The sequence below is a fragment of the Oncorhynchus tshawytscha genome, unplaced genomic scaffold, assembly GCF_018296145.1.
Source record: "Oncorhynchus tshawytscha isolate Ot180627B unplaced genomic scaffold, Otsh_v2.0 Un_contig_13213_pilon_pilon, whole genome shotgun sequence".
NCBI classification, from domain to species: Eukaryota; Metazoa; Chordata; class Actinopteri; order Salmoniformes; family Salmonidae; genus Oncorhynchus; species Oncorhynchus tshawytscha.
This window is the reverse complement of record NW_024607267.1, coordinates 1,286-13,256: the sequence shown is the minus strand read 5'-3', so window position 1 is coordinate 13,256 and position 11,971 is coordinate 1,286. Positions and strand designations below refer to the sequence as shown.

General features: G+C 49.1%; 1 protein-coding gene across 1 annotated transcript; it reads right to left on the bottom strand.

The window, feature by feature from the left end:
* Window positions 1–5,291: 5,291 nt before the first annotated feature.
* On the bottom strand, window positions 5,292–11,622 carry LOC112242516 (mitogen-activated protein kinase 1; the record flags this gene model as incomplete). Its single annotated transcript, XM_042312414.1, is given in 2 exon segments — window positions 5,292–5,363; window positions 11,381–11,622. Coding segments are annotated over 2 exon segments (314 nt in total), but the record flags the coding sequence as incomplete, so codon positions are not given.
* Window positions 11,623–11,971: the final 349 nt, after the last annotated feature.

Sequence of the window (11,971 nt, the reverse complement as noted above, 5' to 3'; positions counted from 1 at the left end):
TAAACAGTAGTACAGGTTAAAGGTCATTTGTATATGTAGGTAGGGGTGAAGTGACTACGCATAGATAATAAACAGTAGTACAGGTTAAAGGTCATTTGTATATGTAGGTAGGAGTGAAATGACTATACATAGATAATAAACAGTAGTACAGGTTAAAGGTCATTTGTATATGTAGGTAGGGGTGAAATGACTACGTATAGATAATAAACAGTAGTACAGGTTAAAGGTCATTTGTATATGTAGGTAGGGGTGAAATGACTACGTATAGATAATAAACAGTAGTACAGGTTAAAGGTCATTTGTATATGTAGGTAGGAGTGAAGTGACTCCGATGGCCATTCGATGAATTGTTCAGCAGTCTTCTGCCTTGGGGGTAAGAAGCTGTTCAGGAGCCTTCTGGTCCTAGACTTGGCGCTCTGGTACCGCTTGCCGTGCGGTAGCAGAGAAAACAAACAGTCTATGACTGGGGTGGTTGGAGTCTTTGACAACTTTTAGGGCCTTCTACTGACACCGCCTGGTGTTGAGGTCCTGAATGGCAGGAAGCTTGGCCCCAGTGATGTACTGGGCCGTACGCACTACCCTCTGTAGCGCCTTACGGTCAGATGCTGAGTAGTTGCCATACCAGGCGGTGATGCAACCGGTCAGGATGTTCTCGATGGTGCAGCTGTAGAATTTTTTGAGGATCTGGGGACCCATGGCAAATATGTTCAGTCTCCTGAGGGCTGATACTCTGGTGCAAAGACACTCTACTCCATCACGACAAAACCCCTCAACGGCACTCTACTCCATCACTACAAAACCCCTCAACGGCACTCTACTCCATCACTACAAAACCCCTCAAAGGCGCTCAACTCCATCACGACAAACCCCTCAACGGCACTCTACTCCATCACGACAAAACCCCTCAACTGCACTCTACTCCATCACGACAAAACCCCTCAACGGCACACTACTCCATCACTACAAACCCCCTCAAAGGCACTCTACTCCATCACAACAAAACCCCTCAACGGCACTCTACTCCATCACTACAAACCCCCTCAAAGGCACTCTACTCCATCACTACAAAACCCCTCAACGGCACTCCTTACTCCGTCACTACAAACCCCCTCAACGGCACTCTACTCCATCACTACAAACCCCCTCAACGGCACTCTACTCCATCACTACAAACCCCCTCAACGGCACTCTACTCCATCACTACAAACCCCCTCAACGGCACTCTACTCCATCACGACAAAACCCCTCAACGGCAGTACACCTCCATCATATTGATTCCAATCCTCTCAGATCAGGTGCCTGGGAGACGGGGTTGAGGCCTAGGTGTCGATTAGGATTCCCTTTCTCTCATTACAGGTGATGTACTGCACTTGTCTGGAGGAAGTAGATTGGGTGTGCCTGTTTTTCTTCAGGCGGGACGACCAATTCTTGCCCACGTGAGCAGAGTTCACACCATTTCATCAGTTTGCGCCCAGCGGTATACGCTGAAGGATCTGCTCTCAAATGACAGCCGTGAGGGGTAGAGTTGACACTGTCGCATTCGTCTGTTTTTGTTGCTGTCTGCCCCCCTCCCCTGATATTCTGTGTTTTAGATACTAATGATGCCCTACAGCACTATCAAACTCCACCCAATCCCAAATGGACTTGGAGAGATCTGGGAGATCTACAGTCCAATGCTTCCAGATGCCCAGGCAGACTGTGTTAACGCTGTTTGATCTACAGTCCAATGCTTCCAGATGCCCAGGCAGACTGTGTTAACGCTGTTTGATCTACAGTCCAATGCTTCCAGATGCCCAGGCAGACTGTGTTAACGCTGTCTGATCTACAGTCCAATGCTTCCAGATGCCCAGGCAGACTGTGTTAACGCTGTGTGTATGGGTTAGGGCCTGCAGACTGTGTTAACGCTGTCTGTATGGGTTAGGGCCTGCAGACTGTGTGTGTTGTTTAACTGCAGAGTGGGTTGAGATTTGAATATGCTGTCTGTACCTGTGTGTATGGGTTAGGGCCTGCAGACTGTCTGTACCTGTGTGTATGGGTTAGAGCCTGCAGACTGTCTGTACCTGTGTGTATGGGTTAGAGCCTGCAGACTGTCTGTACCTGTGTGTATGGGTTAGAGCCTGCAGACTGTCTGTACCTGTGTGTATGGGTTAGAGCCTGCAGACTGTCTGTACCTGTGTGTATGGGTTAGGGCCTGCAGACTGTGTTGATGCTGTCTGTATGGGTTAGGGCCTGCAGACTGTCTGTACCTGTGTGTATGGGTTAGAGCCTGCAGACTGTCTGTACCTGTGTGTATGGGTTAGGGCCTGCAGACTGTCTGTACCTGTGTGTATGGGTTAGGGCCTGTAGACTGTGTTGATGCTGTCTGTACCTGTGTGTATGGGTTAGGGCCTGCAGACTGTGTTGAAGCTGTCTGTACCTGTGTGTATGGGTTAGGGCCTGCAGACTGTGTTGACGCTGTCTGTACCTGTGTGTACGGGTTAGGGCCTGCAGACTGTCTGTACCTGTGTGTATGGGTTAGGGCCTGCAGACTATCTGTACCTGTGTGTATGGGTTAGGGCCTGCAGACTGTGTTGACGCTGTCTGTATGGGTTAGGGCCTGTAGACTGTGTTGAAGCTGTCTGTACCTGTGTGTATGGGTTAGGGCCTGCAGACTATCTGTACCTGTGTGTATGGGTTAGGGCCTGCAGACTGTGTTGACGCTGTCTGTATGGGTTAGGGCCTGTAGACTGTGTTGAAGCTGTCTGTACCTGTCTGTATGGGTTAGGGCCTGCAGACTGTGTTGACGCTGTCTGTACCTGTGTGTATGGGTTAGGGCCTGCAGACTGACTGTACCTGTCTGTATGGGTTAGGGCCTGTAGACTGTGTTGAAGCTGTCTGTACCTGTCTGTATGGGTTAGGGCCTGCAGACTGTCTGTACGGGTTAGGGCCTGCAGACTGTCTGTACCTGTGTGTATGGGTTAGGGCCTGCAGACTGTCTGTACCTGTGTGTATGGGTTAGGGCCTGCAGACTGTGTTGAAGCTGTCTGTACCTGTGTGTATGGGTTAGGGCCTGCAGACTGTGTTGAAGCTGTCTTTACCTGTGTGTATGGGTTAGGGCCTGCAGACTGTGTTGAAGCTGTCTGTACCTGTGTGTATGGGTTAGGGCCTGCAGACTGTGTTGAAGCTGTCTTTACCTGTGTGTATGGGTTAGGGCCTGCAGACTGTGTTGAAGCTGTCTGTACCTGTGTGTATGGGTTAGGGCCTGCAGACTGTGTTGAAGCTGTCTTTACCTGTGTGTATGGGTTAGGGCCTGCAGACTGTCTGTACCTGTGTGTATGGGTTAGGGCCTGCAGACTGTGTTGAAGCTGTCTGTACCTGTGTGTACGGGTTAGGGCCTGCAGACTGTGTTGACGCTGTCTGTACCTGTGTGTATGGGTTAGGGCCTGCAGACTGTGTTGACGCTGTCTGTACCTGTGTGTATGGGTTAGGGCCTGTAGACTGTGTTGACGCTGTCTGTATGGGTTAGGGCCTGCAGACTGTGTTGAAGCTGTCTGTATGGGTTAGGGCCTGCAGACTGTGTTGAAGCTGTCTGTATGGGTTAGGGCCTGTAGACTGTGTTGAAGCTGTCTGTACCTGTCTGTATGGGTTAGGGCCTGCAGACTGTGTTGATGCTGTCTGTACCTGTGTGCATGGGTTGGGGCCTGCAGACTGTCTGTACCTGTGTGTATGGGTTAGGGCCTGCAGACTGTCTGTACCTGTGTGTATGGGTTAGGGCCTGCAGACTGTCTGTACCTGTGTGTATGGGTTAGGGCCTGTAGACTGTGTTGACGCTGTCTGTATGGGTTAGGGCCTGCAGACTGTGTTGAAGCTGTCTGTACCTGTGTGTATGGGTTAGGGCCTGCAGACTGTGTTGACGCTGTCTGTACCTGTGTGTATGGGTTAGGGCCTGCAGACTGTCTGTACCTGTCTGTATGGGTTAGGGCCTGCAGACTGTGTTGAAGCTGTCTGTACCTGTGTGTACGGGTTAGGGCCTGCAGACTGTCTGTACCTGTCTGTACGGGTTAGGGCCTGCAGACTGTGTTGACGCTGTCTGTACCTGTGTATATGGGTTATGGGTTAGGGCCTGCAGACTGTCTGTACCTGTCTGTATGGGTTAGGGCCTGCAGACTGTGTTGAAGCTGTCTGTACCTGTGTGTACGGGTTAGGGCCTGCAGACTGTGTTGACGCTGTCTGTACCTGTGTGTATGGGTTGGGGCCTGCAGACTGTGTTGACGCTGTCTGTACCTGTGTGTATGGGTTAGGGCCTGCAGACTGTCTGTACCTGTGTGTACGGGTTAGGGCCTGCAAACTGTCTGTACCTGTGTGTATGGGTTAGGGCCTGCAGACTGTGTTGACGCTGTCTGTACCTGTGTGTACGGGTTAGGGCCTGCAAACTGTCTGTACCTGTGTGTACGGGTTAGGGCCTGCAGACTGTCTGTACCTGTCTGTACGGGTTAGGGTTAGGGCCTGCAGACTGTCTGTACCTGTGTGTATGGGTTAGGGCCTGCAGACTGTCTGTACCTGTCTGTGTGTTGACGGGTTAGGGCCTCCAAACTGTCTGTACCTGTGTATATGGGTTAGAGCCTGCAGACTGTGTTGAAGCTGTCTGTACCTGTGTGTACGGGTTAGGGCCTGCAGACTGTGTGTATGGGTTAGAGCCTGCAGACTGTCTGCACCTGTGTGTACTTAGGGCCTGCAGACTGTGTTGACGCTGTCTGTACCTGTGTGTATGGGTTAGGGCCTGCAGACTGTGTTGAAGCTGTCTGTACCTGTGTGTATGGGTTAGGGCCTGCAGACTGTGTTGAAGCTGTCTGTACCTGTGTGTATGGGTTAGGGCCTGCAGACTGTGTTGAAGCTGTCTGTACCTGTGTGTATGGGTTAGGGCCTGCAGACTGTGTTGAGCTGTCTGTACCTGTGTGTATGGGTTAGGGCCTGCAGACTGTGTTGAGGAGTCTGTACCTGTGTCCATCACAAACTTGAAGGCCTGCAGACTCTGTTACAGGCTAACAGAAAGTGTAGGGTTAGGGCCTGCAGACTGTGTTGACAGCTGTCTGTACCTGTGTGTAGGGTTAGGCCTGACAGACTGTGTTGAGCTCTCTGTACCTGTGTGTACGGGTTAGGGCCTGCAGACTGTGTTAGAGTCTGTCAGGCTAACAGAAAGAGGGTTAGGGCCTGCAGACTGTGTTGAAGCTGTCAGACAGTGAGGTACCTTGTGTCTGGGTTAGTCTGTGAGGTTGTCTGAGTCTGTTACAGGCTAACAGAAAGACTGGAGGTTAGAGTCTCTTCTCAGTTTTCAGGCTAACTGAGACAGCTCCAGGAAACTTGAAGGGAGTCTCTGTTACAGGCTAACAGAGAGACAGGGCTAACAGACAGACAGGAGGTTAGAGTCTCTGTTACAGGCTAACAGAAAGAGACAGACAGGAGGTTAGAGCTCTGTTACAGGCTAACAGACACAGGAGGTTAGAGTCAGGCTACAGAAAGACAGAGGTTAGAGTCTCTGTTACAGGCTAACAGAAAGAGAGGAGGAGGTTAGAGTCTCTGTTACAGGCTAACAGAAAGAGAGACAGACAGGAGGTTAGAGTCTCTGTTACAGGCTAACAGACAGACAGGAGGTTAGAGTCTCTGTTACAGGCTAACAGAAGACAGGAGGTTAGAGAGGCAACAGACAGACAGGAGGTTAGAGTCTCTGTTACAGGCTAACAGACAGACAGGAGGTTAGAGTCTCTGTTACAGGCTAACAGAGAGACAGACAGGAGGTTAGAGTCTCTGTTACAGGCTAACAGAAAGAGAGAGACAGACAGGAGGTTAGAGTCTCTGTTACAGGCTAACAGAAAGAGAGGAGGTTAGAGTCTCTGTTACAGGCTAACAGACAGACAGGAGTTAGAGTCTCTGTTACAGGCTAACAGACAGACAGGAGGTTAGAGTCTCTGTTACAGGCTAACAGACAGACAGGAGGTTAGAGTCTCTGTTACAGGCTAACAGAAAGAGACAGACAGGAGGTTAGAGTCTCTGTGGCTTTAGAGTCTCTGTTACAGGCTAACAGACAGACAGGAGGTTAGAGTCTCTGTTACAGGCTAACAGACAGGAGGTTAGAGTCTCTGTTTCAGGCTAACAGACAGACAGGAGGTTAGAGTCTCTAACAGAAAGATAAGAGACAGACAGGAGGTTAGAGTCTCTGTTACAGGCTAACAGACAGACAGGAGGTTAGAGTCTCTGTTACAGGCTAACAGAGAGACAGACAGGAGGTTAGAGAGGCTAACAGACAGACAGGAGGTCTCTGTTAACAGGCTAACAGAACAGAGACAGACAGGAGGTTAGAGTCTCTGTTACAGGCTAACAGAGAGACAGACAGGAGGTTAGAGACTCTGTTACAGGCTAACAGACAGACAGGAGGTTAGAGTCTCTGTAGAGTCTCTGTTACAGGCTAACAGACAGACAGGAGGTTAGAGTCTCTGTTACAGGCTAACAGACAGACAGGAGGTAACAGGCTAACAGACAGAGAGAGAGGCTACAGACAGGAGGTTAGAGTCTCTGTTACAGGCTAACAGAAAGAGAGGAGGTTAGGTTAGAGTCTCTGTTACAGGCTAACAGACAGACAGGAGGTTAGAGTCTCTGTTACAGGCTAACAGACAGACAGGAGGTTAGAGTCTCTGTTACAGGCTAACAGAAAGAGAGACAGACAGGAGGTTAGAGTCTCTGTTACAGGCTAACAGAAAGAGAGACAGACAGGAGGTTAGAGTCTCTGTTACAGGCTAACAGAAAGAGAGGAGGTTAGAGTCTCTGTTACAGGCTAACAGAAAGAGAGGAGGTTAGAGTCTCTGTTACAGGCTAACAGAAAGAGGCTAACAGACAGACAGAGGAGGTTAGAGTCTCTGTTACAGGCTAACAGACAGACAGGCTAACAGGTTAGAGTCTCTGTTACAGGCTAAAGACAGACAGAGGTTAGAGTCTCTGTTACAGAACAGGAGGTTAGAGTCTCTGTTACAGGCTAACAGAAAGAGACAGACAGGAGGTTAGAGATCTCTGTTACAGGCTAACAGAGCAGACAGGAGGTTAGAGTCTCTGTTACAGGCTAACAGACAGACAGGAGGTTAGAGTCTCTGTTACAGACTAACAGACAGACAGGAGGTTAGAGTCTCTGTTACAGGCTAACAGAAAGAGAGAGACAGACAGGAGGTTAGAGTCTCTGTTACAGGCTAACAGAAAGAGAGGCTAGGAGGTTAGAGTCTCTGTTAACAGACAGACAGGCTAACAGAAAGAGAGAGAGGTTAGAGTCTGTTACAGACTAACAGGAGGTTAGAGTCTCTGTTACAGGCTAACAGAAGAGAAGACAGGAGGTTAGAGTCTCTGTTACAGGCTAACAGAGACAGACAGGAGGTTAGAGTCTCTGTTACAGGCTAACAGAAAGAGAGAGACAGACAGGAGGTTAGAGTCTCTGTTACAGGCTAACAGAAAGAGAGGAGGCTAGGATCTCTAACAGACAGACAGGGCTACAGGCAGGCTAACAGACAGACAGGAGGTTAGAGTCTCTGTTACAGGCTAACAGATAGACAGGAGGTTAGAGTCTCTGTTACAGGCTAACAGAAAGAGAGACAGACAGGAGGTTAGAGTCTATGTTACAGGGTAACAGACAGGAGGTTAGAGTCTCTGTTTCAGGCTAACAGAGAGACAGAAAGGAGGTTAGAGTCTCTGTTACAGGCCACCAGAAAAAGAGACAGACAGGAGGTTAGAGTCTCTGTTACAGGCTAACAGACAGACAGGAGGTTAGAGTCTCTGTTACAGGCTAACAGACAGACAGGCTAGGTTAGAGTCTCTGTTTCAGGCTAACAGAGAGACAGACAGGAGGTTAGAGTCTCTGTTTCAGGCTAACAGACAGGAGGTTAGAGTCTCTGTTACAGGCTAACAGACAGGAGGTTAGAGTCTCTGTTTCAGGCTAACAGACAGACAGGAGGTTAGAGTCTCTGTTACAGGCTAACAGAGAGACAGACAGGAGGTTAGAGACTCTGTTACAGGCTAACAGAGAGACAGACAGGAGGTTAGAGACTCTGTTACAGGCTAACAGACAGACAGGAGGTTAGAGTCTCTGTTACAGGCTAACAGACAGACAGGAGGTTAGAGTCTCTGTTACAGGCTAACAGACAGACAGGAGGTTAGAGTCTCTGTTTCAGGCTAACAGAGAGACAGACAGGAGGTTAGAGTCTCTGTTTCAGGCTAACAGACAGACAGGAGGTTAGAGTCTCTGTTACAGGCTAACAGAGAGACAGACAGGAGGTTAGCGTCTCTGTTACAGGCTAACAGACGGACAGGAGGTTAGCGTCTCTGTTACAGGCTAACAGACAGACAGGAGGTTAGAGTCTCTGTTTCAGGCTAACAGGGAGACAGACAGGAGGTTAGAGTCTCTGTTTCAGGCTAACAGAGAGACAGACAGGAGGTTAGCGTCTCTGTTACAGGCTAACAGACAGACAGGAGGTTAGAGTCTCTGTTACAGGCTAACAGACAGACAGGAGGTTAGAGTCTCTGTTTCAGGCTAACAGACAGGAGGTTAGAGTCTCTGTTTCAGGCTATCAGACAGGAGGTTAGAGTCTCTGTTACAGGCTAACAGACAGACAGGAGGTTAGAGTCTCTGTTACAGGCTAACAGACAGACAGGAGGTTAGAGTCTCTGTTACAGGCAAACAGACAGACAGGAGGTTAGAGTCTCTGTTTCAGTCTAACAGAGAGACAGACAGGAGGTTAGAGTCTCTGTTTCAGGCTAACATAGAGACAGACAGGAGGTTAGAGTCTCTGTTTCAGGCTAACAGAGAGACAGACAGGAGGTTAGAGTCTCTGTTTCAGGCTAACAGAGAGACAGACAGGAGGTTAGCGTCTCTGTTACAGGCTAACAGACAGACAGGAGGTTAGAGTCTCTGTTACAGGCTAACAGACAGACAGGAGGTTAGAGTCTCTGTTTCAGGCTAACAGAGAGACAGACAGGAGGTTAGAGTCTCTGTTTCAGGCTAACAGACAGGAGGTTAGAGTCTCTGTTACAGGCTAACAGACAGGAGGTTAGAGTCTCTGTTTCAGGCTAACAGACAGACAGGAGGTTAGAGTCTCTGTTACAGGCTAACAGAGAGACAGACAGGAGGTTAGAGACTCTGTTACAGGCTAACAGAGAGACAGACAGGAGGTTAGAGACTCTGTTACAGGCTAACAGACAGACAGGAGGTTAGAGTCTCTGTTACAGGCTAACAGACAGACAGGAGGTTAGAGTCTCTGTTACAGGCTAACAGACAGACAGGAGGTTAGAGTCTCTGTTTCAGGCTAACAGAGAGACAGACAGGAGGTTAGAGTCTCTGTTTCAGGCTAACAGACAGACAGGAGGTTAGAGTCTCTGTTACAGGCTAACAGAGAGACAGACAGGAGGTTAGAGTCTCTGTTACAGGCTAACAGACAGACAGGAGGTTAGAGTCTCTGTTACAGGCTAACAGACAGACAGGAGGTTAGAGTCTCTGTTACAGGCTAACAGAGAGACAGACAGGAGGTTAGCGTCTCTGTTACAGGCTAACAGACGGACAGGAGGTTAGCGTCTCTGTTACAGGCTAACAGACAGACAGGAGGTTAGAGTCTCTGTTTCAGGCTAACAGGGAGACAGACAGGAGGTTAGAGTCTCTGTTTCAGGCTAACAGAGAGACAGACAGGAGGTTAGAGTCTCTGTTTCAGGCTAACAGAGAGACAGACAGGAGGTTAGAGTCTCTGTTTCAGGCTAACAGAGAGACAGACAGGAGGTTAGAGTCTCTGTTACAGGCTAACAGACAGACAGGAGGTTAGAGTCTCTGTTTCAGGCTAACAGACAGGAGGTTAGAGTCTCTGTTACAGGCTAACAGACAGGAGGTTAGAGTCTCTGTTTCAGGCTATCAGACAGGAGGTTAGAGTCTCTGTTACAGGCTAACAGACAGACAGGAGGTTAGAGTCTCTGTTACAGGCTAACAGACAGACAGGAGGTTAGAGTCTCTGTTACAGGCAAACAGACAGACAGGAGGTTAGAGTCTCTGTTTCAGTCTAACAGAGAGACAGACAGGAGGTTAGAGTCTCTGTTTCAGGCTAACATAGAGACAGACAGGAGGTTAGAGTCTCTGTTTCAGGCTAACAGAGAGACAGACAGGAGGTTAGAGTCTCTGTTTCAGGCTAACAGAGAGACAGACAGGAGGTTAGCGTCTCTGTTACAGGCTAACAGACAGACAGGAGGTTAGAGTCTCTGTTACAGGCTAACAGACAGACAGGAGGTTAGAGTCTCTGTTTCAGGCTAACAGACAGGAGGTTAGAGTCTCTGTTACAGGCTAACAGACAGACAGGAGGTTAGAGTCTCTGTTTCAGGCTAACAGACAGACAGGAGGTTAGAGTCTCTGTTACAGACTAACAGAGAGACAGACAGGAGGTTAGAGTCTCTGTTACAGGCTAACAGACGGACAGGAGGTTAGAGTCTCTGTTACAGGCTAACAGACGGACAGGAGGTTAGAGTCTCTGTTACAGGCTAACAGACGGACAGGAGGTTAGAGTCTCTGTTACAGGCTAACAGACGGACAGGAGGTTAGAGTCTCTGTTACAGGCTAACAGACGGACAGGAGGTTAGAGTCTCTGTTACAGGCTAACAGACGGACAGGAGGTTAGAGTCTCTGTTACAGGCTAACAGACGGACAGGAGGTTAGAGTCTCTGTTACAGGCTAACAGACAGACAGGAGGTTAGAGTCTCTGTAACAGACTAACAGACAGACAGGAGGTTAGAGTCTCTGTTACAGGCTAACAGACGGACAGGAGGTTAGAGTCTCTGTTACAGGCTAACAGACAGACAGGAGGTTAGAGTCTCTGTAACAGACTAACAGACAGACAGGAGGTTAGAGTCTCTGTTACAGGCTAACAGACAGACAGGAGGTTAGAGTCTCTGTTACAGGCTAACAGACAGACAGGAGGTTAGAGTCTCTGTTACAGGCTAACAGACAGACAGGAGGTTAGAGTCTCTGTTTCAGGCTAACAGACAGACAGGAGGTTAGAGTCTCTGTTACAGACTAACAGAGAGACAGACAGGAGGTTAGCGTCTCTGTTACAGGCTAACAGACGGACAGGAGGTTAGAGTCTCTGTTACAGGCTAACAGGATATAGAGATGACTGAATTAATACAACAGAAGAGACTAGTTACATATCATCATTGGTCAGGGACATTTAGGACATACCTGAAATCTAATCCACTAACATTATTCATCGACTACTGATTTCTGACAAATACTCCATCTGTAAGGTCATAGGGTCAGGGTTCATTACCTCATCTATAGGGTTGTAGTATTGCTCCAGGTAAGGTTGAGTCAGGGTCAGGGGTCAGGGTTCATTACCTCATCTGTAGGGTCGTAGTACTGCTCCAGGTAAGGGTGAGCCAGAGCCGCCTCCACCTCGATCCTCTTGTGGGGGTTAAAGGTCAACATCTTATCCAGCAGGTCCAGAGCTTTGGAGTCGGCTTTGGGGAAGAGGCGGTTCCAGGGGACCTTGCAGCACAGTGGGAGAGACAGCAGGTAGTTCCTGGCCTTGATGTTAATGATGCAGTTCAGATCCTCCTGGGAAGGAGACCCTAGGATACCTGGAGGGGAGGGAGACAGAAACATGAAGTGTTGTGATAACCAACCACCTCATCGCCATAACTGGTAAACCACAACAGAGGGAGAGATGTGGGGAAGATGAGAGAGAGCAAAAGTTTTACATTTTAGCAGACACTCTGATCCAGAGTGAGTTACAGGAGCATTCAGGGTTAAGTGCCTTGCTCAATGGCACATCCACAGATTTTCAACTAGTCCGCGCAGGGATTCAAACCCGCGACCTTTCGGGTACTGGTCCAATGCTCTTAATCACTAGGCTACCTGCACCCTGAGGGGAGAGATGAGAGATGTGGGGGAGAGATGAGAGATGTGGGGTGGCAGGTAGCCTAGTGG